We start from the raw sequence: 24,101 nt of genomic DNA, 5'->3' as shown, positions 1-24,101 counted from the left end.
CGCCGCGTGCGGCCGCCGTTACGTAACCGGGGGGGGGGGGGGGGGGGGGGCAGGAGGCGGGAGCAGGCGGTGGCCCGGCCGCTGCCATCCGCGCTGGCGGCCCGGGGTGGGGGGGGGACCCCGAGAGGGCGGTGGGCTCGGCGGCGGGGGCCGCTCCTCCCCCGAGGCGGTGTCAGCGCCGCCGCCGGTGGGGCCCGTGCCCCGGGCTCGCCACGCTCCGCGGGGCGGCGATGGACGCGGCCGGGCAGCGCGGGGCAGCGGGGCTGGGGGAGCGGCGGGCGGCCGCGGGGGCCAGCTCCGGCGGGGAATCGCCCGCGGCGCCGGGCGGCGGCTCGGCGGGGAGCTGGGCGAGGCGGTGCGGAGCTCGCAGGTAACTGGCGGCGCGTCCAGCCGCGGCCCCGGTCGCTGCGCGGAGCCTGGGGAGGCGGGGGCTGCGCTCGGGGGCGGTTCGGTGCTGCGGGGCTGCCCCGGCTCCGGCCTCCTGCCCCCGGCCCGGCTCTTCCTGGCCCTGCCGCGCCCGCGCTGGCGGCCGCGGCTGAAGGCTGGCTCTAGCAGTAGCAAAGCAGAAATGACTTTGTAGTTTTCCTGAAAGTTCAGAAATTGTGAGGTGCTGTTATTATTAAGAAAATCCCAGCCGTTCAGGAGCTACAATTTATGCAACGTTGAACTGGCATGTAAAGTTAACAGGCTGCACTTGAACTTCCTTAGTGATTTATTTAGTAAGTGTGCTGCAAATAAAAATGCCAAACCGCCAAAAGTTATTTAAAATCATGGTGTTCGTATCCGATCTGTAGGATTAGAATCAATCTGCATTTTGAGGATTTTGACTGCTTGTTTTTCAGTCAGTGAAATAAGCAAAAGTAAGAAGAGGGAGATTTTGCAGCTGACAGTAACCTTGCAGCTGCTGAGGCTGAGGTTTCTGTTGAGAAGACTCCGGAGTCACATGAGGAATGAGATCCTGGCATCAGGTGTATTTTGAGGACCTCACATTTCCCTCAATGCAGACCTCAAGGCTAGAAAGACACACAGAAACAATCAGCATCTGTTCATGATTTTAATACTGGTGAGATATAGAAAATCCAGAGTAAATGTCGGCTCACTTTTAGTTGCTCAGCACCTTAGCGAGCAGATTGGTTGTGATGTGACTTTGCCATCCAGTGACATGTCGGAGTTGGAAAGGGGGAAAGTACAGGACATAAGGTTAAGTAGGAAATAAGTGAGAAAGATACATCAGGAAACGTAGTGAATGAGCATTAGGACATTTCTGGATATTCTGCTACTCCACAGCTGAGCCCAGAAAATGTTAATTTAGTGAATAATCGTAAGTAGTTGACAGAAAAAAAAAGCTCCTGTACCACAAGTCTCTGGTAAAGTTCAACCTGTGTTTAACAGTGAGCAGCTGAATTGGAGCCAGTCTCACAGAGATCTGATGATGATGATCCAAGAAATTAAAAGGTGTTTGCCTGAAGAGAAAAGGAGTTCCAGCAAGCCCAGTACCATCAGTGCTCTCAACTATGCCTTGCAGTGCGTCCAACAGGTCCAAGGTACGTGTAGAAAAAATCTGGAAGCATAGAAGCTATACAGCAGCTCGGTCTGGCAACAAATAACATCAAAATAAATTAAAGTATTCCAGTTAACCTGCAAACAATTGACTTTCTGAAGCACTGTGGGTTGTTTTTCTTTTTTAAATAATCCTGTTATCTTTTCTATTGAAATGCCCACCTGCTGCTTCTCTTTTCTTCAGAATCCTACAGCTAATAGGTGCTTACTCTTAACTCTCTGTGTATATTGAAAAAACAGCCTTCCTGTCATACTTTGAAAAATTATTGGATAGTCTCTGTTTTCCAACAGAACTAAGTAGCTAAAATTGTTCTTTTGCCATCATGTTCTGTCCTTTCTACTTCCTCGTGCTTGTTTTCTCTAACATAAATAGGTTGCTCCGATAGTATAATTGGTATTCCCTTTTCCTTTGTCACTACACAGACGTTCCTCATCTCAGTTTGGACTTCACCAAAAAGATGACAAAAGTACAAGGGCTGTAAGAAATACTTCAAAAATAGTCTCCTTACTGACTTCCTTGTGTTTGTTTTGCTTTTCTTGTTTTTCTTTTTTTTTCAATTAGCAAACAATGACTTTTTCCAGGCTCTGAATGACCGAAGAGTGTTTCAGACAGATGGGATGACATACAGCATAGAAGAGTTGGTGGCAGTTGCATCTGAACACACTCCAAAAAACACTGTAAGGAATTCAGGGACACTCAAGGAGTTCATCACATGCTATTTCACTCTCTATTTAGTCTCCTTACATCGTTTTGAGGAAATAGAATGTGTAAAATTGAAAAGCCTTTAAGTTTTAGCCCAACAGGCTTTTGTGGTTTTAAAGGTAGATCAAGACTACTACTTTTCTGTGCTGACTCAGGGTACCCAACAGCAGTAAGTGAAAAAATACCAGGTTTTCTTTCCCACCCCAACCCCAGAAGCAATACATATCTCTTTGAGAATCGTGTGTGAGAATTCATTTACAGCATGGTAATCCCTTGAGACAGACAACAGAAAGTTTTCAAAGTCGGTCAAGTCCATAGCTGTGAAGGACTTTGTTTCTATTTGTACTCCTGGATTTAAGTTTTTTTCTCTTGATTTGCGGTATGTGTTGTGCTTTCTGGCTGTGCTTCAAAGAAAAGAGTGTTTCTTGCAATTCAGTACTGTTAGATGCTGTATCAGATACATTGCAAATGCTTTATACTTGAGAAGTTCTCCAAACACTTTTGTACATGGAATTGTGTGAGATTTGCAAAGAAGTGTGCGGAGGGATAACCAGTCATTCTGGACAATGGCAAGCATCGCTGTAATCTGTTTCAGTTCTGATATTGCAGTCTTCTTAGGATTTGTAAATCAGGAGTAAGCTACTGTAGCATTAGAGATTGTAGTAGCTCACATACAACTTTAATTGGATGCTAAGAACATGTTTTTGAACCTCTGTCTTGGGTTGTGGTGGGTTTTGGTTTGGTTGGTTGGTTTAGGGTGGGTTTGGTTTTTTATCCTTACGATATTGCTACTATGTGTTGGGGGAGGGTTGCCTTTAACACTGTCTGTTTTCCAGGACACGTTTGTGGCTGTGTTTTCCTTGCTTTCTGGACGCATAGTGCACATTTCTGAGCAGGCAGCATCCATTCTAAACTGTAAGAAGAAAGTGTTGGACTCCTCCCGGTTTGTAGAGCTGCTTGTCCCTCGGGATGTGAGTGTGTTCTACACACACACTGATCAGTCCCACCTGCCGCTTTGGAACATGGATAGTCAAACAGGTGGGACTTGGCAACGCTCTTAAATGCTTTATGTGTCTTTCTGTCTTTGCAGAATGAGGATAGAATAGTTGTTAGTTGCAAATGCTTATGCCAGCAACATACATCGGCAACACTTGTTCCCTTTCCACTTAGAAAACTCGAGTAGCTATGCACTTAGTCCTGGCTAGCTTCCTAGAGGCTTAACTCTTGGAGTAAGTAATACTTCATTGTTTTGTGTACCATCTTACTCATTCCAAATACCGCTGATTTGAAAAGAAACTAAAGGTCTCTAATTGTGAGCTTAGAGTTGTTTAATCCATGTCTTACGATTGCTTCAGTGCTTTGTCTTTATGGTCTGCTTGCTGTGAACACAGCTCACTGAACCCAAGTTTTAAGCTGACTTGCTATTTAGTGCTGGACATGCCTAAATGGTGTCTTTTGAGTCCTGTGTTATTTGTGAGCAATTCAACTGTAGCTTGCATGCCAAGGCCATGTTGTTTGCCCATGTAGCTGTGGGGCTGTTCTGGCATCAGAAATGGGAAGTCCAAAATTCTTGCTGCCAAAGGACATGAGACATCCAAGGCTGCTAATGTGCCAGGGATTCCACAACTGGGAAGCCAGTCATGTGCTTACCCAGCAGAGTAGTGGCACCCCTATGGAATTGGGTTTTTATTGCTGTGAACTGTTACTGAATTTTCCTCTCCCCATAACTCTTTCTGTTTTGGTACATGGCTCTCAAAACCAGGAATTTTTTGCCCTTCCTTTCCATAGTGGTGCACTGGGGAAAGGAGTTTTTTAGATGATATGTGTTTCCTCTGAATTTAGTTCCAGGTCAGCCATTTCTCCAAGAGTGAGTGGGCTGGAGAGCTGAGATAGCATTTGAGGTGGGAGCAGACTGTTGAACAGCTCATTCGGTAGCTGATAAAGAGCAGGTTGTGGGACTTTGGTCTTGCTCAGAAAGTCTGGAGACTGCAGAATTTAAAATAGTTCTGTTAGGTGTGAGCTTTTTATAGATAATAACTGATACTTTCAATGTGTTCTTCTTGTTAGCTTCTCTGTATGAGTATGCCCAGGTGAAATCCTTTTTCTGCAGGATCAGGCAAGTACATTGTTATGGTTTTATATTGGTGAAGGCTGGGCAAAGGGTACAGTATGGAGCAGAAATAGTGTTCTGTTGTTACAAGTGACCAGCAGGAGCTCATGGAACTCTATTACAAAACTGACTTATTGTCTTTAATATTGGCATCCAGCAGGACATTTTGAATGTCTTTCCCATATAGATGCTTAAACTTTTATGGGCATAGAAGGAAAACTGTACATGTTTCTTTTGGATGTGCTGGTTTCCTTCAGTGCTGTTGTGCAGGAGAAGAATGATCTTGTGAAGAATTGCTATTCCCTCTTTTACACTTTGGGGGTGGAGGCAAAGGGTGTTTTGCCTAAGTTTGCTCGAGAGCTTGTGACAGAGGTGATAACAGATACTCAGTCACCTGAGTGTGAGACCTGAATCATGAGATACTACTTGCTGTCACTATGGATACAGTTTCTGGCTAATCTCAGTGCTAAAAGAAATCTTAAAAAATTGACATTGGCCTGTAATCTTCAGTGCAGCTCTGTTACAGACCTGGGTGGTCTCTTGATTTTGGTAAGAGCTGTCTGCTTCTGAGCGGACCTAATACTTGTTCCATCTTTCAGTCGATCGCCGAGTCATTCATCTGCCTTTCAAAAACCCGAGCATTAAAGTCACCTTTGTTTCTTGAATCATGTAAGGGCGCTTGGAATAATTATAGCAGGACCAACCAGTTTTAAGTTGGGGAAACTCTTGGTAGCATACATAAACATTTTGCAATCGTTTTTCTTCAGATTTTCATACCACATCTCTCCTTCCTTTGTATAACGGGTGCTTTTGGTTATGTGGGCTTCACGAGTAAAATTATTTTTTTTCACAAGCACACACTAGGCTGAAGTATGAAAGTGTTTTTTTGTGGGTTAAACTGCTGCTGTACCCAGTTTCTATTTGTATCTTTTTTCCAAAAGGGGGAGCTCTCAGTAGTAGTTTTCATGACAGTAACTTCTCCCTAGAAACATTTTACAAAACTTAGTGTGGAGTAAGAAAGTAACTTCTAGTGTAAGGCATCATGTCCAAAAATTCATCTCAATCCTTTCAGTCAGAGCCAGGTAAGATGCTACAGTTATAACAGGTGAGAAAGCACTTGCAATAGGACCAGGCAGTCACTAACACAGTTGTCGCGAAGCCGTGGTTAGGATCGTTGCTAGAATGTTGTGTGCTGCTCCTGCTCACACATGTTCTAGGAAGACAAATTCTCACGGGAGGAGGACAGTCCAAGAACAACAACTATTTGTGAACCGAGGCTGGAGGACTTTTACTTACATAGTTGAGCAAAACAAAACTTGAGAGACAGAGGTTTTATTTTTGGGGGTGCGTGGGTGATGTTTCCTAAAAATGGTACAGAATAAACAAGAGACAGAAAGGACTGTGTCACTTGAAGCAGAGCCCAAGACCAAATGAGTGGTTCTTGTGAATACAATTGGACTGAGAATTAGAAGGTCTTCTTTAACCGTTAGAGTACTGGCATTTCTAGAACAGCCTCTGGGTGCAAGTATTGGAGGCAGAACACCTACTTGTTTGAAGGGGAGTGAGATCAGCATTGCTGAATGCGTTGGCCTTGGATCGCGTAGGATCCCTACGCGTGGGGAGTGTGCATAGGACCTTGGGAGATTCTGATTGTCTGGGTCTGTGTGCTCAGCATAACTTCTTTGTGCAGAGTTCTCAGCCCTGGCATAAAGTATCTGAGTCTTGAAACCAGAGCATTAATCCCTTTTACTTTTCCTCAGGGGTGGTAAAGACCGAGAACAAGAAATGCGTTGTTACCCATTCCGGATCACCCCGTACTTGGTCCACGTGTGTACTTCTGTCCACGTGGATGCAGAATCCTGTTGCTTAGCTTTGGCTGAGAAAATTCACTCTGGATATGAAGGCAAGTAGGGAGGCTCCAGTGAAAAAAACCAAGCTGGTAGGAAAATGCAGTATATGAAAGTCTGCTTCCTTGGTTTAGAACAGTGCTTGGTTAGTCTCACCCGTGTAACTTCCACTTTTTTTTTTTTTTTTGTGTGTGTCTGTGTGTGTGTGTCTGTGTGTGTCTGTGTCTGTGTGTGCGTGCGCATGCGTGCGTGTGTGTGTGTGTGTGTGTGTGTGTGAATCCAGAGCATCTGTGCCTTCTTTGCCAGCACTTAAAATTTGTAACGTTTCTTTGGGTTACTGGTCAGAAAGCAGTGAGCAATTACAAAGTTCAGGAGACAAAAACCTCTTTATCATGAGCAAAAGTTAACGGTTAGGTTTTCTGTCTTGGTGCTTATTTTGTTTCAGTAAATATTTCTTTTTCTATTAGCTCCTCGAATTCCTATGGATAAAAGAATCTTCACCACCACTCACACCCCTGGATGTGTTTTTCTTGATATAGATGACAGGTGAGATTTGAATCATATGACCTGTGAGGTGTGTATGGAGAGGTAGCAAAAAATCCTTCGGTGATGCAGCTGGAGACCCAAGTAAAGTAGGTGAACTCTGCAGCTGGCAGTAGTTAATTAAACAACAAAGTAGTTTGGGGTTAGTCGTCTCATGGAACATCTAGAACTCCACAGATGTAATCTCCTTTGTTGACTTCAAATGTGAATTAAACAGAACTGCTGTCAGTTTTCGTTATCCAGGGCAATGTGATAACACAGGCAGTGGAAAATCCACATAATGCAAAGCTCTGAGGATCACGGAGTGTAGAGATACAGCTGTACTGAGCTGGGTCAAATAAATTTGGCCAGATTAAAGCTATTTCCTGCAAAGCCACAAGAGTGTTTTTACAATGTGCTTTGCAGCATCCGTGTCAGATTTCTGATGTTCTGCCTGTGACCTGCTTCTTCAAGATCCCTTTTTCTTTTTTTTCTTTTTCTTTACCTGTAGACAGGTACAAAACTGCCTGAAAATGTGAAAATCTGTTAGATGTCTGGGCACAGAAATGTTTGTCATTGGTATTTACGTGTCTGCATGGCACTGGAGGATCATTACATGTGCTGGAAAATGTTCTGTAGCCTTAGTTCATGCCCCTGTAGATCGTGCATGGGGACTTTGCTGACAAGCAGAGGGTTAAGGATATAAATACTCAAAACTATATTATAATCAGTGGTAATGTTTTTGGGTTTCAGAGCAGTGCCTTTGTTGGGTTACTTACCTCAAGATTTAATTGGAACATCCATACTGATGTATTTGCATCCAGAAGATCGTCCTTTGATGATTGCTGTTCACCGGAAGAGTAAGTACAGTTGTTGTAAGAGGAATTTCTACTGGTTTTAACATTCTATTGTTATCATATTGCTTAACACATGGAAGATCTGCAGTCTAGACAGAAATTAATGAATTAAAGCAACCAGTTTCAGACTGAAACAAATTCAGACCCAACATTTTAAAGGACCCCAGTTGTTAGTGCTTGCACTATTGTGTCATCATGTAAACTGAACCTTGTTTCTTGATTGTTTGGTTTTTTTTCAGTCCTGAAATTTGCTGGCCAACCCCCTTTTGAACATTTACCGATTAGATTTTGTACTCAAAATGGTGATTATGTCATACTGGATACCAGCTGGTCCAGTTTTGTGAATCCTTGGAGCAGGAAAGTAGCGTTCATCATTGGCCGACACAAAGTCCGGACGTAAGTCAGTTGTAGAATTGATTTATTAAAGTGCTTTTCATTGAATATTCTGCAAAACAAAACTGTATTAGTACTGAACTAGAGACATGTCGCTCCTGCAGTCTGTGATAACTACCTAGCATCTGTCTTGCAGCCCCTTCCTTCAGAACAGTGTTAGTCTTGTTTATTAAGTATAAAAATAAGTTAGTTACTTTGAGGCAAAAGGCAAAGCCAACTTTTTTTAGTATGTTTTTGTACATGGTTGATGTTCAAATACTGTGACAATAGACATGTCTAAAACAAAATGTCAGTTTCAGACAAGCCAAGTAAAAGCTAAAAAGCAAAGTAAAAAGTAGATCACTTTAACAAATAATTAATTGGCATTCATTCATAATTAGCTCACCAAAAAAATATAGCCCACTAATAGACAGACATGTAATCAAGATCACCTTCTGGCTTGTTTTCTTCTGAAATGTTCACTTGATACAGAATCTAAATATTTACCAAGGAAACCTCTTTTTAAAATGCAATTAGTATTGAATGTCCAAGGTAATTGTTCAGATGTTTCTCCTCAGTTCTCAAATCAGAGACTTGGAAATATGACTGCCTTCCTCTTTCCTGGTTTCTTTTCTAGAAAATGGCTTTTGGGGATGGCCTTTTGTCTTTTCAAAGTAATCTTTTATGTGGGTTTTTATGGGGTGTGAATTCAGACTCTGGATGAAGGGGTAGATGTTTGTCAGCACTAACTTGTGTCTCTGTGCTGGTGTACCCACTTCCCTGGGGCTTCACGTGGAGCGCTACCCCAGCAGAGCTGCCATGGAACAGATGACAGCCCTTTGTGTCGATTCAGCAAAGCAGTCAGAATAAAATAAAGATAATAAAAAAATTGTAATAATCTTTTCTAATTTTGTTTATAGCTACCTTTTCTTCATCAAATTAAAATTAATAGTGAAATTTTGTTGGCTCTCTCCAGAAGCCCTCTGAATGAAGATGTCTTTGCTGCAAGAAGTAAAGAAATGAGCAGTGTTGAGAAAGAGATAAGAGAATTGCAAGGACAAATTTACAAGCTGCTTCTGCAGGTAAAGAAGATGAAAGAATGTGGAAACCCTGGCTGGCCTTCTAAGGAGGGGCTAAAGAAACTTGGGTCTGTTTAGCAGAAAGCTTTGGGGATGATCTTTTAAAAAGTCTGAAAGGGAAGTTCTAAATGGAGACAGGCTTGTGCAACGCCATTAAAAATGTTGCTCTGGGTAGCCCACCTGAAAAAAATATTTTGTTTGACATATTTGCCAAATCTTTGTATCTGCATCCTGAAACAGCTTTAAGCATGGTAGAGAATTTTTCCCAAGCAAGTGGTAGAGCGCAGAGCGATACTGACTTTTTGCTTAATATTCTTTGTTTACTTGAAGTCCTGTGTTGCAAATATTTTGTTTTCCAAGAGGATAATTTTTTTAATTACTTTTCCCCCCCCCCCCATACAGCCAGTTCACAGCAATGTTTCCAGTGGTTACGGAAGCCTTGGAAGCAATGGTTCTTATGAGCACTATATCAGCATCGCATCTTCAAGTGACTCCAATGGGAATTGTGCAGATGAAATACAAGAACCAGTAGGTGTATAAATGTGTCACTGCCTGCAGAGTAGTAAAAATACAGTTTTAAAAATGAAAATTTTTACTGTGTACATACATATTATTCATCATGAATTTTACTGATGGGAGAAGATACAGCTATGTTCACGCTAAACATATTTAAATTGGTCAGTTACAGAATGCTGGCTTTTGTGTTTTGCACTTAATTTTGCTGACTAAAATGAGCGGATAACTACTACGGTAGTTCACGAAAGTAAATTGAAGGCTTGCTTAAGGCCAGCCTGCTCAAAAAACCAGTGGACTGGGAGAAAAAAGTGGAAGAACCATGCAATCAGAAAGAGGATTGGTGCATATGGAGGGGTTCTGTTTGCTTGGGATTTTGTTTTCTTTTAAAAAGGGCACTAGAGGTACAGTGTAGGCTGCTGTAGAAGAGAGTGAACACAGTGCTGTCCTAAAACAAGCATTGCAATTACCCAATTTCCTTGTGAGGCTCTTGGGTAAGTCTTCGGTTTATTCCCACTCTCAAGGCTTGCATCAGTATTAAAACATGCCAGCGCTGAGGCTGTTTGAGCTTTATCGTAGTTAATTTAATTAAATTAACCTTGATAAGTAGATTCATTAAATTTACGAATACCAATAGATATCAGGCTTAGGCTGACAGTCTACTCCCTTTCAGTCTGGAGAATACAAGAATGCAGGCCCATCTTAATGGTCTCCTGTGGCCTCTTTTCATTCATTTTATTCTGACTTCACATTTTCACGTATCTCAAGATGACATTGCAACAAGTTTGTGTGGATGTCAACCGAATAAAGAATCTGGGACAGCAGCTGTATATTGCATCAAGGAGCAAGCCACAGAATGGAAATGAACAGGCTGTGAGCTCAGAAATGCTAGGAGGTAAGTTCATGTAATTATGATCATTAAGGTAACACAAACTCCTGTAGTTCTATAGCTGTGAGTTTAGCTAGCTGGTGTTATGCTGAAGAACTTAAGATAGCATTTTAGCATGGCTTAAATGTGGGAAATGTTTTTGTTTGCTTGGGTTTTAAAAAGAAAATCAAAACCCAAACAAACAAAAAACCCAAAAGCCACCCTGAAAAAAACCCTCAGCAGTTGCAATGACAGTTTAACTGTGCCTGAGATCTGGAGGAATGTATCTGTCTCTTCTAGGTTAATAGACTTTTTTTTTTAATTTTAACTTTTTCTAGTGAAAATGCAGACTTGCTTGTAGCAAGTAGAAGTCCACTATGGAAGGTTCCCTTAGTTACTTCATGTAGACTCTCAGAAACAATCCATCAGTTTGAAAACACTGCCCCACTTCCCACTGAAGCAGTGGTTTAGTTACTGAGTGCTTAACGTTATGCTAATACACATTATTTGCAGTTAGTACCTAGCACAAATATATGGAGAAACGTGGATGCTTGCTCAGTGTCACAGAAGTCTGTATTAAAACATCTTGCCCTGTGATACTCTCTATGAAAGTTAGTAAGTCCTCGCCTTGCTGGTAAGAGGACTGCTCTGGGAATGTTGATACCGCTCAGACCAGTGTATCTGTGCTATAAAAAGCTGTAAATCACTGTTAATGGACTGGATTCTCTGATGTATAAATTGAGATAAAAGTAATACTAGGTGCAGCTTTGTTTACAATTTAAATACAATAAATTTTTTGTATGCTGTTTTTCTTGTGTTTACTAGTTGTTCTGAGTTGGATGTCTAAGGTGCTGTGTGGGGTTTCTGTCTTTTGACGCATTCTTTCCCATTCTCCATGCCCTGCCTTGAAACATGTGAATCGAGATGAAAATGCAGAACTTTGTAGTGAGAGCAGAGCTGTCATAGGCTATATATCCCTGTATAATATATATATGTATCCCAGTATGGATACGTGTGTGTGTGTCTCGGTGGGGGTGGTGTTTAGATGCCTTTGAGAGGAGTCAGAGGATTTCTTCTTCTCCAGGGAAAAGGCACACTGCTTCCTGTTTTCTTCAGACGTTGAGAAGTGATAGCACAGAAGAAACAGGCGATGCATTTTATGATGATTCAAAGAAGACTCCGCGTGTTCCTTCCTATCAGCAGATCAATTGTGTTGATAGTATCATCAGGTAATAAACTATGAAGTGGTTTTAGTAGTAGAAGTTTAAGATTAATCGGTGGAAGGTAAATACCCAAGCAATTTGCATTGGTCTAAACTGTCTGAGGTTTGAGTTGTGAGATAAATTTGGGGTTGTTTGTAAATTTTAGTGCCTCTCTAGGCAATCCATCCCCGTGTTCAGTCAATCTGCCTTACGCAGTAATGAAGAATTTAGGGCCTAAGATTCTGTTTGCTGCTGTTGATGTTTGGGTGCTGCTGGTTTCACCATTGGTGCAATAGGAGTTTAAGAGAATTTTGATGGGCATAATATGTTGATGTCTTCTCAATATATGCTTTGAGAACATCCATGTAAACCAGAAATTTGATACAATTTATAGTATGTCAGTATTTTTTAACCCAGTGGATAACATTGTATTTTTTTTCTTTTTTTCTTTTTTCTTTTTTTTTTTTTGAAGCATAGTTGATAGATTTTATTTAAAATACTCTTTGGAAATCAGATACATGTTCAGAGCTTCCTCCAGTGAATTTAAAATACTAGTTAAGAACCCCTGGATCTCCAGATTGGATTGTTCAAATGTTTGTCTCTCCAAATGGAGAAAACCCACGAAGTAGGGAGAGCTTCCTGTGATATGCTTTTATTTCAGATATCTAGAGAGCTGCAGTATTCCAGCATTGAAAAGGAAATGTAAATCTTCTGCAAATACATCATCGTCATCTTCAGAAGATGACAAGCAAGTCCAGCAAAGTCAGCAGGAAGTGGAGGCGTTGGAAGGTAACACACAGTCTACTGACAAGCATAATAGAACCGCAACTGATCTATTTTTTACCTGCCACTGTTGCACATTTCAGAGTTTAAGTCTACTTTTTTAAATTGCTGTCATGCTAACAGCACAGATATTGTGGTTATGTGGTAAATATCCGCTTACCTTGTCTAGATCTCACAGTGAAGCATGAGCTACAATATTAAGTCTTTGAACTTAAAATGCATTGAAAGAATTGTTTGTTGTTGCTAAATGAACCTCCCGTTGCTCGCATATTTTATGCCATTTTTAGTATGTGCTGACATTGCACTGGCATGTGAATGTTACGTTTAGTTGTATATTAGACTGTCTTATTTAATCGTCTGCATGGTTAATGATCGTTTCTGAACCAGTCAGACTTGATAAATTGGGAGCATAGTGCTTGGAATGAAATTCCACGTAGAAGCTTTGTCAGTTACCAATAGACACTGCTATGCTTTCAGCAGCTAATTCTCAAACTCCGATACCTGCTGATCAGGAAGAGACGCTGAAGGACCAGACAGCTGCAGGCACAGTGGGGTCTCCACTGGCAGACCTGACCCTGTCCAACAAGGCTCCCAGTGTGGTGTCTGTCACCAGCCAGTGCAGTTACAGCAGCACTATAGTGCATGTCCCACACCCTGAATCAGGTACTGTACGCGCTTGCAAAAGACTCGCTGATTTTTAAGTTAACACAGTGTTTCCAGACTGAAGTACACCGTGAGAAAGTTTTGTGCATTTGAGATTTGTTCTCATGCATGTGAACTCTGAAGTATAATTAAGGTTCTTCTAGGGACACTGTGGAGAAAACTTGAGCCTGGAAATGTTTACAGTATTGTAATAAAACCTGGTTTTGACAGAGTCCCTCTCAGACACAACAATATACTTTTGGCCATTGAGGATTAAAATGAAAATGGCTAATGGGCCAGTGTTACTTAATTTTAATGCAGAAAGAAGTGTAAAAATTAGTATTTAACTGGTATTGTACTAAGAAAATATGAAGAAAGAAGTGCGTCTGTAACTTTGTGAATTTGAAGTTTTCCAGATCACGCAAAGAAATCTGGTCAGTTGATGTTAGTGTAACTGTGTTTGAATGTAAAGGTGTTTTCTGTCCCCACCTCTGCAGCCTGTAGCTCAGACGAGATTGCTCTGGCCTTCTGGTGTCAACACCCAGAGGGTTACACAGGAAACAAAGAGTGATTTCTTTTCTTCCCTCTTCAAAGAAGTGACCACAGTGGAGGATACTACTGTTGGAAGTGAACACATTGAGCTGCCTCCTGTGAACGCTCAGAGTCTCACTGGGGTGCCTGAGGAGTTAAAGCCAGTTGGGTTAACAAAAGAAACGCTGTCAGCCCACACCCAAAAGGAGGAGCAGAATTATGTGGACAAGTTCCGACAGAGGATCTTGCTGTCTCCGTTTAGGACTTACCTTCAACAGGGGAGCAAAAGTAACAACAGACGTTCCTGTGGCCGAGGTAGGCACTAGCTTTGAGAAATAAAGACTTTGCAGATGACTTACAAAGAGCACCCTAGCAGTGGAGTCTGGTTCTCCTTCGTATGATTTAGCGAGCGTCTTGCTAGGGCTGCAAACAGAATACTTCCTTTGAACTGACAAGGCCTGACAACAGCATTGTCCACAGAGATCTGCTCCACATTGGATGTTACTATCTTAGACTTTTTACAAAGCAGATAATTATTGCAATAAATCCTGCAAATCCCGAGTAGCTTATTGCCTCCCCTTGAAGGAATGGAAAAGATCTGATTGGGATAGGCCAAAATGATTGATACAAAAATTGATGACATGAAGGAGAACATTGTAGATATGTCAGCAAATCCATCACTGTAGTGTATGGAAGAATTACCCAGAGAAAATTCAGCTGTCCGAATAAGGCACACTCAGATACCTGGATGGTTGGGGTTTTTTTTCTTTCCCGCTCCCCCCCCCACTCCCCACCCCCCAGTCAGTCATTTCAGTGAACGTGTCTTCTTCTCTTTCTCCTTAGGAGATTCCCCTTCAAAGCAGATGAACCCAGCCAGCTGTAAAAAAGGCAAACACGGAAAATTCAAGCGCCAGAAACCTCATAGACAGTCCTCAGATTGCCACTTTTCTAATAAAAATAGAAATAGTCTTCCATGTGGGAAGAGAACAGTTCAGAAACAGTCATTCTCTCCCTCAGAAGTGTCCTATCTGAGCTCCTCCAGTATGAATGTCATTCCTCCTACGGGATTTCAAGTCTATTCAGATCCCCTATGTGGTTTTCCAGCCTCTCCCGTAGAAGAGGACCTTGGCCTCCGCTCGTTAAAACCTGAGTCCACATCGTCACCGCAACTATACTGTGAAGCACCAGCACTTTGTCCCCCAAACGTAGGCATGTTTACGGCTGTATTTTTTCAGAGTTTCCCCACGTGTGCTCAGATGCCTCAGTATGTCTTTCTTCCTAGCCCTCAGTACGTTTATCCCCCAGCTTCATACCCATGCACCGTGCTGTGTCCAGCCCCACCACCTCTGGCACCAGCAGTCCTGCGCTCTGTGGATCAGCCCTTTCCAACCTCTTCTGCCACGTCCATGGAGGACCAGCAAGAGGGTCAGCACAACCCGGCCCTACTGCTGAGTAGCTCACGGAGCAGCTCCCCGCTTCAGCTGAATTTGCTTCAAGAAGAGCTGCCAAAACCTATGGAGCTTTCCATCAGTACCGATGGTAAAGCACATGCAGAAGCTAAATGTGTAAGTAACGCAAATTTTTAACATAGAGGAGAAACTCCGACTTTCATGGTGTTCAGTCACCAAAACCAGTTACGTGATCTGTGTTTCAGGGTCACCAGATTTTGTTAGCTGCTTTTTCCAGTGCTGTGTAGACTGCAGGACAGAAATAGCACAGGAGGCAGAGAAAGCTGGTTATACTTGTGCCTGTGGGAACTTGTAACAGTACAGGGTTGGCACCTGGCAAATGACAGAAATGTGGGATATTCTGGTCCAGGCTGCCACAAGCCACTTTTGCTCGGTGTTTTAGCAGCAGCCTTTTCGATTAAATTGTCAGCCGGAATATTGGGTTTGGGGCTTTTATGCATGTGGAAATCGGTTAGCGCTGCGCAATTCGCACCCTTGTTCAGTCAGTCCCACAGTCTCTGTGGAGAACCAAAACAAAGGGAAGGTCCGCTTCTAATTACTCCCTCTGTCTCCCAGGGATGCAGCTAATGAACGAAGAACAGGGATCCGTGTGGGTCGGTTTCCATACACGGGCATAGAAAAGGCCTCTCCAACTTCCGCGGTAAACGCAGAGGCAGGAATCTGAGCTCTGCAGGCAAGGAAAAAAATGTTGGCTCCTGAATCCAGATTGGGCTGGAAAGGCTGGATCAGCTGAAACTGCAGGGTAGGGTCCTGAAAGGGGAGTTGGTGTACCCGCAGCCGCTGAAGCGGTCAGCTTCGCGTAGCAAACCAGGGGAAGACTCTCTCATTTTCCCTGTAGCGCACCTTGCTTGATGTGTGTGGCTGCTTCATGCCCTCTTAACTGGACGTGAAGGTAACTGACTCCTGCTCTCTTGTCAGCCAAAAATATTAACTTAATACAGCAGTACAATGTCTTGACCCAGTGGGGAAGGATCTGCAGCAGTAACCTAGAGTCCAGATGTTTGTTGATTTCTCCCATTAATTCTGAGTTCTAGGCCACCATTCATTTTCAGAGCTAGAAACTCCAAACCTATTGCTTTGATACAAGAACTTAGTCGACATGTGACAAATGCAATAAATGCATGAACTTCCTGTTTCAAACTTAAATATAACTTCGTGGATGCATGTGTTTTGATTTTTTGTCTCCAGGACAATGATCCGGAAGGTAGTGGTAACAGCGCTAGCCATTGCACCTCTAGTGAATTTACTGAGCGCTCGCTGTACGAGGACTCCCACTCAGGTGCAGGTTCAGCAGCATCAGGCAGTGGATTAGCTTTATCTGGTTCTGTAGGCTCTAGCTCCAACGAGACTTCTGGTTGTGGCACAGGTAGGGGAGTTGAACATTTGGATGTTGGGTGCTTTGGTGCTGGGTTACTTGCTAACGTGTTGGTAATTCTTAACAAAATACCATAATGGGAATAGGAAATCCCAGTAAGAGGACCTGTAGACCTTGCCTTTCACCAGTGTACAGTGTTTGAAGCCAAGTTTGTTTTGGTCACTGTAGCTGGAAGTGGGAATCTAAGAAGTATTCCTTTAACCTGTCAGTCACTCATCTGTTTTGCTCATTATTACTTTACTCTGCGTTAGATACTGGCTTACGTCTCATTTGGATAAAGCTAGATCTGCCTAGGCCAGGGCCTCTTGAAATACAAGTAGAGAAGTTGAGCCAATTAACTTTGAGAAGAGTGAATAGAGCTTTGGAGATCTTGAGTAACTTAATAGAATGCACTTTATGTCTGAATTCTCAATAGGTAGTAATTGCTTGCTAGAGCAATCACCTGGGAGTACCTGTGTTCGTATCACAGAACTAGCTCACAAGACTACACTGATGGTCTTTTACTTTTTGTACTGAATTACTAGGATTTTTCAGGCATCTGCGTTCATTTTTTTTTGTGGTAATTCTCAGCAGGTAGTGGGAAAAGCAGCAAGTATTTTGCCAGTAACGATTCTTCTGAAGCTTCCAAAGAGAAGAATTGGGAAGCAGAAGAAAAAGGGACAGCTCATAAATCCAAACATGAGTCAGCCTGCGTGATGATGGATCACACATCTGAACAAGTTCTAATGACTTACCAAATGCCAAACAGGTTGGAAAACATCAACCATTTCTGACATGTAGTTTGGAATTGTGCATAGAACTGTAGAATTAAAATGAGAGTGGGAACAGCGTACATACCAATGGAACTCCAAGAAGGTGTATTAATTTACTGTTTGTGCATTTGAAGCCCTGGTTATTTCCTTTTGTCTTGGTTTTTCCCTGTTTCCCTCATCAGTTAAAATACAGTAACATGTAAACTTTTTGCTGAAGTGTTAAGGGGATTGATTATTGTCCTGTAATTTGAATGCATAAAGGGGTAAAAATACTTGTGTTATTTGCGAGTTGCTTGCAATTAGCTTATGCATAATTCATAATGAGATTCCACATTAAGAAAAAAACCCTAAAAAAGCCCCAAAGCTCACAAAACAAAAAACCCCACACCAAACACCCAAAAAAACCCCAACAAAACCAAGAAAAAACCCCTGACAGACCAGTGTCAAAAGAAGCCTTACAAAGCAAAAAAGGGATAACAAAATGTAGTTCCTTTTCAATGGCTGATGCTGTCCGTAGAGTCTGGCAAAGAGGCTCTTACAACACAATCATAATCAGTGCCTGCCTTGCTTCATTTAGTACAGCTGTGTTCACAGGTGTCTGTTACCTGCAGAATCAAAGAGGAAGTTTTAAAGGAGGATCTGGAGAAGCTGACAGTCATGCAAAAGCAGCAGCCGTGGTTTACAGATGGGCAAAAGAAGGAGCTCGCTGAGGTGCATACGTGGATCCGGACCCAGACTGTCCCGCTGCAAATCAGCACCCAAGTAAGGAGCTGTGAAAGCGATCGACCCTTTATTCATGCCTTGGCTAGTCAGAGGCAGTGCCAGGTCTGGCTGATGCCAGGTCTCGTAGTGCTGGGGCTGCTGATTGTTATTACTTGTAAATATAAGAAGGAAATGAGCTCGAGTACGTTAGCTAGATGAGGAATGCCAGAAAGCGGGTCCTTCCATTGGATTTTTTGCAAGATATGCAAACTACATGTAGGAACCACCTGTAGCAAAGTTTTGTCAGTCACACTTTTGGCTGAATGGGAATAGTATCGTGCTCTCACATCGGAGACCGTATCTAGTGATGTTTTTTCTATTCTGCTTAGGTCTTTTGCTCTTTTTCTTACAGGCTTGGTTGTCGCTATGATTGAATAGCGTGTAGCACTGGGACGTTAGTGAAGATTAGAGCAGATGTGTTCAGTAAGCTGAAAAATGCTCATAATCACAGAGGAGCTTCAGCCATATAGTAAGAAACACAAAAATAGCTGCCTTTTTGTAGGCAGATTCATTCTTTAAGGATTTTGATATCTTATACCTGATTATCTGGTATAACTCTTGGGCACTCTGATAAACTCCTGATTTATATCACTACCCATTAGAGAACATGCTAATCAGTTTAAACTGCTCGCAGGTGCTATGGAGAAGAAAAGACCAAGGCAGAACTAGTCCTGCAGTTAAAGCTCTAAAGCTCCAGTGATGAGTTGTGTAGAAAATGTCAAGGCAGAGCGGGCTGCATTCATGTACTCACACAGCAGAAAAATCTAATGTCTGTTATAGAACTGCATGCTCTGTGTGCTAGGCGGGGTGGGGTGTCTGAGCTGTGTTGTTTATTCTTGGAGCAGAAAAACTGAGAAATCCATGTCCTTGGCTCTAGAACAATACCAGAACATATCATGCTATCAGGATTTGACTTCTTGAAATACACTCATAAAAAGGAGAGTTTAAATTACTACATTCTTGTTCCTTTTTAAAGGGCTGTGTTACATGTGACGTCAGGGAAGCAAGTTGTGAGGCTGCAATGGCTGATGACGGTATGGAAAACAAGGGAAAATGACCTTCACTCCTGCAACACTGAAGACATTGGCACTTGTGTCAGTAAAACTGCTTGGTGTAATTCCCGTTCTCTTTTCCTCTGGCTTCGCTACATGCTGGCGGTGAATCTATCTGGCTATCTCTTCCCATGTGAAACTGAATCTTCCTCCATTACCCCTCTGCTCCTGGCATGACTTTGAAGACAGTCCTTCACTCGGGGGCTGTTTCCCTTCCTGACCTCACAGACTTGGTGCAGAATGGGTTATGTTTCTGACTTTTGATTGCTCAGTGACGAGCAAAATACAGAGGTGTTTTGGGGTTAGGTTTTGTTTGTTTGGACTCTGCAAGTGAGAGTCTGAAAAGATGCAGTGGTTAAGAACCTACAGCGATGAACCTACCAGTTCAGAGCGGTTACTCTCCGAGTAAGGCAGATGTATTGAAACCAAGCTGCCAGCAGGGTGCTGTTCATTTTTGTTTGTTTGGTGTTTAAAGGTCTAAACTGAAGATCCTAATACTCAGAGGCTCTAAAATCACTGTAGCTGGTTCGAGAATCCAATAGGCTTTTTAATGAGCAGTTGAAAACTGGGCAAGTTATTCTGCATCAAAATGCCTTTCGCCAGCTTGTGCCCATCAACAAAATAAACTGCAGTGAAAAGAACCAAAGCTATTCCCTATGCTTTTCATGATGAGTGTTTTGGAACCAAGTTGTTTTATAGCTTTTGCTTTTAAAGCTGTGTCTCTCAAGAGAGGTGTTTAAAATTAGTTCAGGGTAACTGGTTTGCAAACCTACTAGAGATCAAATTATAAATAGCAATCAAGAAAAAAAAAAAAAACCACCAAACCAGAAGTAACAATTTGGGTGTTGTTTCCTTATACAGGATCAGCTTTTTAATGAAAGACCCATGGAAAACCTGCTCTATCAAGGCACTAAAGCCTAGTTCTCAGTTCAAGGAGCTACACCTGCAATCTTTTCTGTTGCTAGCACTTTGGAAGGCAGATATGTATCTGAAATTTGTTGTTGTGTTAGAGTAGTTATATGAGTTGAATCCAGACATAGCAAATAGGAAATTTTAAGCCATTTCCCTATTTTGTTTTTGTTGCGGTGATGCCAAAAACAAAAAGAAAAAAAAGAGATTGAGCTTCATTTCTCCTGCTTTCTTGAAAAGTCACATGTTGTGGAGCTGAACTTGAACATCAAACCACGTATTCGTTATTTCTTACCACTATTGACTTCCTGTACACGTCTGAACCTCTTTCTTTGTCATGGAGTCTCTGGCTGTTGAAATCCATGGATGAAAAATGAGTTTGTGCTTAGTGCAAGTTTGTTGCTCAGGAAGTGGTAACCACTTTCTCTGTCAGTTTGTAAAAGGACTTTTTTTCACATTAATACTTCTACCTTAAAGCTGAATGTCTCAAAGTGCTCTTCAAACAGGACATGCTTCACTAAAAACTGGCAAATTTGGTCTGATTTCCCCTTTGTTTATCAGAAGCTAAATGTAATCAAATTTTCCTGGTGGTGGTGTTAATCACCTTAGCCTTCTCAACAAAGGGGTTTGGAATGTAACAAGTTGTTCACCCTTTTGTTCCATGTAACTCTTCCTTTTCTGCTGTGTAGAGAATTTTCACTTTTCCAGTTACTAGTAAGCCTCGAGTTGTTGAGCAAGTGTAAAATACTGTCATCTGCAGATCATTGGAAGGAAAACTGTATTTATCTAAAGGGTTTTGTCACTTTTTAAAACCAATTCAGTAATAATCTTTGTCATTAAAGCTTATTTCAAGGAAAGTTTATTTTTACAGAATTTTTTAGTTTTGAAGGCTGTTTTTACTCAGGCGGGTTTTTTAAAAGAACTTCTTTTTTTTTTTTTTACAGTACGCTTACCTGCTCTGTTTGTACCAATTGCTTTCTATTTATTCTTAAGCTGCATTTCTTTGTCCTTCAGGTGTTTTAGCTTGAACTTGTTTTTTCTTGCGTTTGTAAGAGGTCCACACATCCTCAGTACTTTTTGTGTTTGAACTTTAAACACCTCATGAAATGAGAGAATTCCGTAGGTATTTACGTATAGCAAATTATGTACTCAAGTAGGAAAACGTGGGCAGTACCGTACACCTTTCCTAGTCTTTCTCCAGCGCTTTCCAAATACAGTATTCTGCTTTATAACCACACTACCTAAAATATTTGCTCTAAAATGTGTAATAAGATGCTTTGTGTATAGGTTCTTTTCTTAACTGGGAAGCTTCTTATCTAATTATTAGCTGTCAAATTACTCATGCACTAGAATCCATTCTAGTTAGCTATGCTTAAATTAAAATGACTGCTGTAATGTATTTTGAGACTTTGTGAAATAGATTAATTTGAATACTCCAGGTAAGGACAGCTGTCTCCTTCAACATAGTTTAAAAGTGTAAGCCAGAAGGAAAGGTTAGATAATCAGCTCTTTTGCTGCACATTGTTTCTACTGTTTATTTCCTGAATAGGAAAATGGTTTGCGATGTCTTGGCAGGCATGTATGTCATCCATGTTATAAAGCAGTAGGAGCATGGTAATACGTACCTAACAATTGAATAATGCTTTTCATCCGTAGCTCTGGAGACACATCAAAAAGATGACTGTCATGTCTCAGTTGTGTAAAAAGAGGCAGAGACACAAAGGACTTGCACAGATGCATACCCCCACTTCATACCAGACCTGGGAGTGTCATTTGGGCACCTTCACTCGCTGTGTCCTGGGCTGCCTTTGCCACAAGCAGTTGAGATTCTGACCTGTACGTAGAAACTTGTCCGTATGAATTTGTGCCCAGTAGGATCATACAGAACAGAAACCCTAGACAGTTTGTAGTGCTGTGAGCACCATACCCTCTGACCATAAATAATGACGGTGCATGTGCCTAGGAGTTGAAATTCAAACTTTGTAATCCTGGCTAAATCTTAGGTGCAAGGTTCCTTGTCTGGGGCTACCCTAGTCCTGGGTTACAGAAAAAATTATGGTATGGGAGAAAAATGTAGGAGGTGAATTAGTGCCCTGTGTAACTAAATTATTTGCCCAAAAACGCAAACAGTCTTTGCTGCAAAACCAGGTTTACCAAAAAAAAAAAAAAAGTTCCCCAAGCTACTCTTTACCCCACTAGAACCACAACGTCTTGCAATCAAATGCCTTATCAAGCCTTCCTTTTGGGAAGGACCTAGTTTCCTTAAGTTTTCAGGAACTAGTAGTTTTTACTTCAGCTTATATTATTTTTTTCAGTCTCTGTAGTTTGCTAAAGTAGTTGAAGTGAGCTCCAGTTCTGATCCGAAAGGCCAGTGGAGTAAAATCCTGCAGCCAGATTTGCACCTGTGATTTTGTTTTGGTGACTTTATTTTGCCTGGCATAATTAAAATGTGGCAGACAGTTTAGAGCTGCTTGGAAGGTCGCTTTTTTGGTGATCAAAGGGAATACACACAAGTACAGTAATGATGCAGTTACTACCCCCTGTGGGGGTGTCAGCAGTTTGGAAACCCTTGGATTTCGCTGGCAATTTTTGTTGCTGTATACATAAATACAGAATTATGTTTTGCTATGAACAGGAGGGACCCTAGTGTGTTTTTACAGCACAATAAGTATTTGCTGAATGAGTAGTGTATTGCTAAGTTTATCTTCCAGCTGAATCAAGTTTTAAATCACAATGGAATGAATTTTTATGTCAGTTGATAGGAATATTTTGTTGAAATAATATTCGGCTGTGGTTGAATTTACAGTTGTGATTTTAACTGTACACTTTACAGGAGCTTCTCTTTTATAAATAAAACTGAAAAATATGAGGCAAAGAACTGTTTCAAGTGTGTGCTTACTTTTGTTGTTGGTAATTTCTACCAAATAGACTTGTAAGAAAATATTTGTTATGCTTTCCTGATTGTACGTAAGTGTTGAGGTTGTGGGTACAGTGAAAATGGTCGGGTAGTGGCCATTCATCCTCTTCTGTGTGGAGTTTCGTGGTGGTTTTTTTATCTCGCTCTACCTTGCCCACTTCAAGACATGTTATTTCCTTTCTAATTGCATCTCACGAGGAAGGGCAAGTACCTTCTGAATGTATAGGATTATGTTTGGGTGTGTAAGCGGTTGGGGGTTGGCATGCAGGATTGAAATCTTCTGTCTGCTGATTTTGTTAGAAAAGGTAAATAATAAACGCTCTGGGAGTGCTTTAGCCCCACTGTGCTAGAACTGGTGTTCTAGAGGAGGTACAAAGAAACAAGAAAATTGGTTTAATTTGCAGGCATGTCTCAGAGCGATGAAGTTCTTAACTAATTGCAGAGAAACAATTTGCTCTCACCTTTTTCTGTTTTAAGGGACTTTAGAGGGAAGTGTGGTCAGCAGTGCTTAAAAAGCCTGTAGGAGAAAGGCAAAGTCACTGCAGGGAGTACAAGGTACAGAACAAAAGATGGTAGCATCTTACTAAAATTGGGAAAGAAAGAAGTAATCCTAGATAAGTATATGTAACTGAAGGTGCTTCTGGCAAGGTAAGCGGTGCGGTTCCTGGAAATACAGGTGTCTCAAAGTAACGGCTATAGTTTTGCTGATGGCTTACTAATTTTTAAAAGGGTGTTTTGGCAACTCTAAACATACTTACAAATGTGAGCCAAATTGTCTAGTAGGTATTTTTGGTCCAAAAATGATGACAAGCGGACAGGCTTGTGAAATAAAAAGTTCAAGGTGGTGCTGTGTCTTTATTCAGACCTAGGCAGTGTCGGTCCAGCTGTGTCCCTGGTTTGTCAGTGGCAGTCACGCTCCTGCCCACTGAAGTTCTGTGTCCCCGGTTTGTCAGTGGCAGTCACGCTCCTGCCCACTGAAGTTCTTGCTCGCAGTTAAACCCTGTAGCTTTCACCTCTGTGTGGATGTCAGAGGTGAGCTGAGTGAGGTGTGCTGTATGGCTGGTGGATGACGAGAGATAACTGTCGGACCCGAGATACTTACCCCAATGCTAAAAGTAACGGGGCTGTGGGTTTTCTGTGGTAGGTTTGCTCCACAGTTGCATTAAGTTTCAGTGAACACGTTACCTGCCGCTCCTGTGCGGCTGGGGCGGGTGTCTGCCTGCCGGGCGCCACAGGATGCTCCGTTTGCTGCGACTCGCACCGGGACTCCTGTGGC

The 24,101-nt window shown here is 42.0% G+C and overlaps 1 protein-coding gene across 9 annotated transcripts; it reads left to right on the top strand.

The window, feature by feature from the left end:
- Positions 1 to 98: 98 nt before the first annotated feature.
- On the top strand, positions 99 to 22,799 carry PER3 (period circadian regulator 3). 9 transcript variants are annotated; one of them, XM_055705294.1, is made up of 21 exons: positions 100 to 370; positions 1,393 to 1,544; positions 2,123 to 2,238; positions 3,100 to 3,301; positions 4,331 to 4,379; positions 6,134 to 6,276; positions 6,688 to 6,766; positions 7,496 to 7,602; positions 7,839 to 7,995; positions 8,948 to 9,053; positions 9,453 to 9,578; positions 10,332 to 10,458; positions 11,516 to 11,660; positions 12,295 to 12,422; positions 12,894 to 13,079; positions 13,656 to 13,904; positions 14,433 to 15,154; positions 16,247 to 16,424; positions 17,004 to 17,181; positions 17,797 to 17,947; positions 18,924 to 22,799. In XM_055705294.1, the coding sequence occupies exons 1-21, from the start codon at positions 231 to 233 to the stop codon at positions 19,002 to 19,004; spliced, it is 3,522 nt and encodes a 1,173-aa protein (XP_055561269.1). In that variant the 5' UTR covers positions 100 to 230; the 3' UTR covers positions 19,005 to 22,799. The 9 variants fall into 9 exon arrangements, 5 of the variants coding, with proteins under 5 accessions (XP_055561271.1, XP_055561269.1, XP_055561270.1 ...); XM_055705295.1 differs by having other exon boundaries at positions 13,653 to 13,904; positions 14,436 to 15,154; XM_055705292.1 differs by having other exon boundaries at positions 13,653 to 13,904; positions 17,007 to 17,181.
- The last annotated feature ends 1,302 nt before the right edge of the window (positions 22,800 to 24,101 follow it).

This window comes from Falco cherrug, chromosome 3, assembly GCF_023634085.1.
Source record: "Falco cherrug isolate bFalChe1 chromosome 3, bFalChe1.pri, whole genome shotgun sequence".
Lineage (NCBI taxonomy): Eukaryota > Metazoa > Chordata > Aves > Falconiformes > Falconidae > Falco > Falco cherrug.
The sequence above is the reverse complement of the archived record's forward strand: the minus strand, read 5'-3'. Positions and strand labels throughout refer to the sequence as shown.

What these genes read in the sequence shown, in the direction of transcription:
- PER3 (XM_055705291.1), top strand. Translation starts at nt 231, where the DNA reads ATGGACGCGGCCGGGCAGCGCGGGGCAGCGGGGCTGGGGGAGCGGCGG. An exon ending in TCCTTTTTCTGCAGGATCAG is followed by an intron (nt 4,380 to 6,133) that starts GCAAGTACATTG and finishes ACTTTTCCTCAG; the next exon opens with GGGTGGTAAAGACCGAGAAC. An exon ending in CGCTGCAAATCAGCACCCAA is followed by an intron (nt 17,948 to 18,923) that starts GTAAGGAGCTGT and finishes TCCTTTTTAAAG; the next exon opens with GGCTGTGTTACATGTGACGT.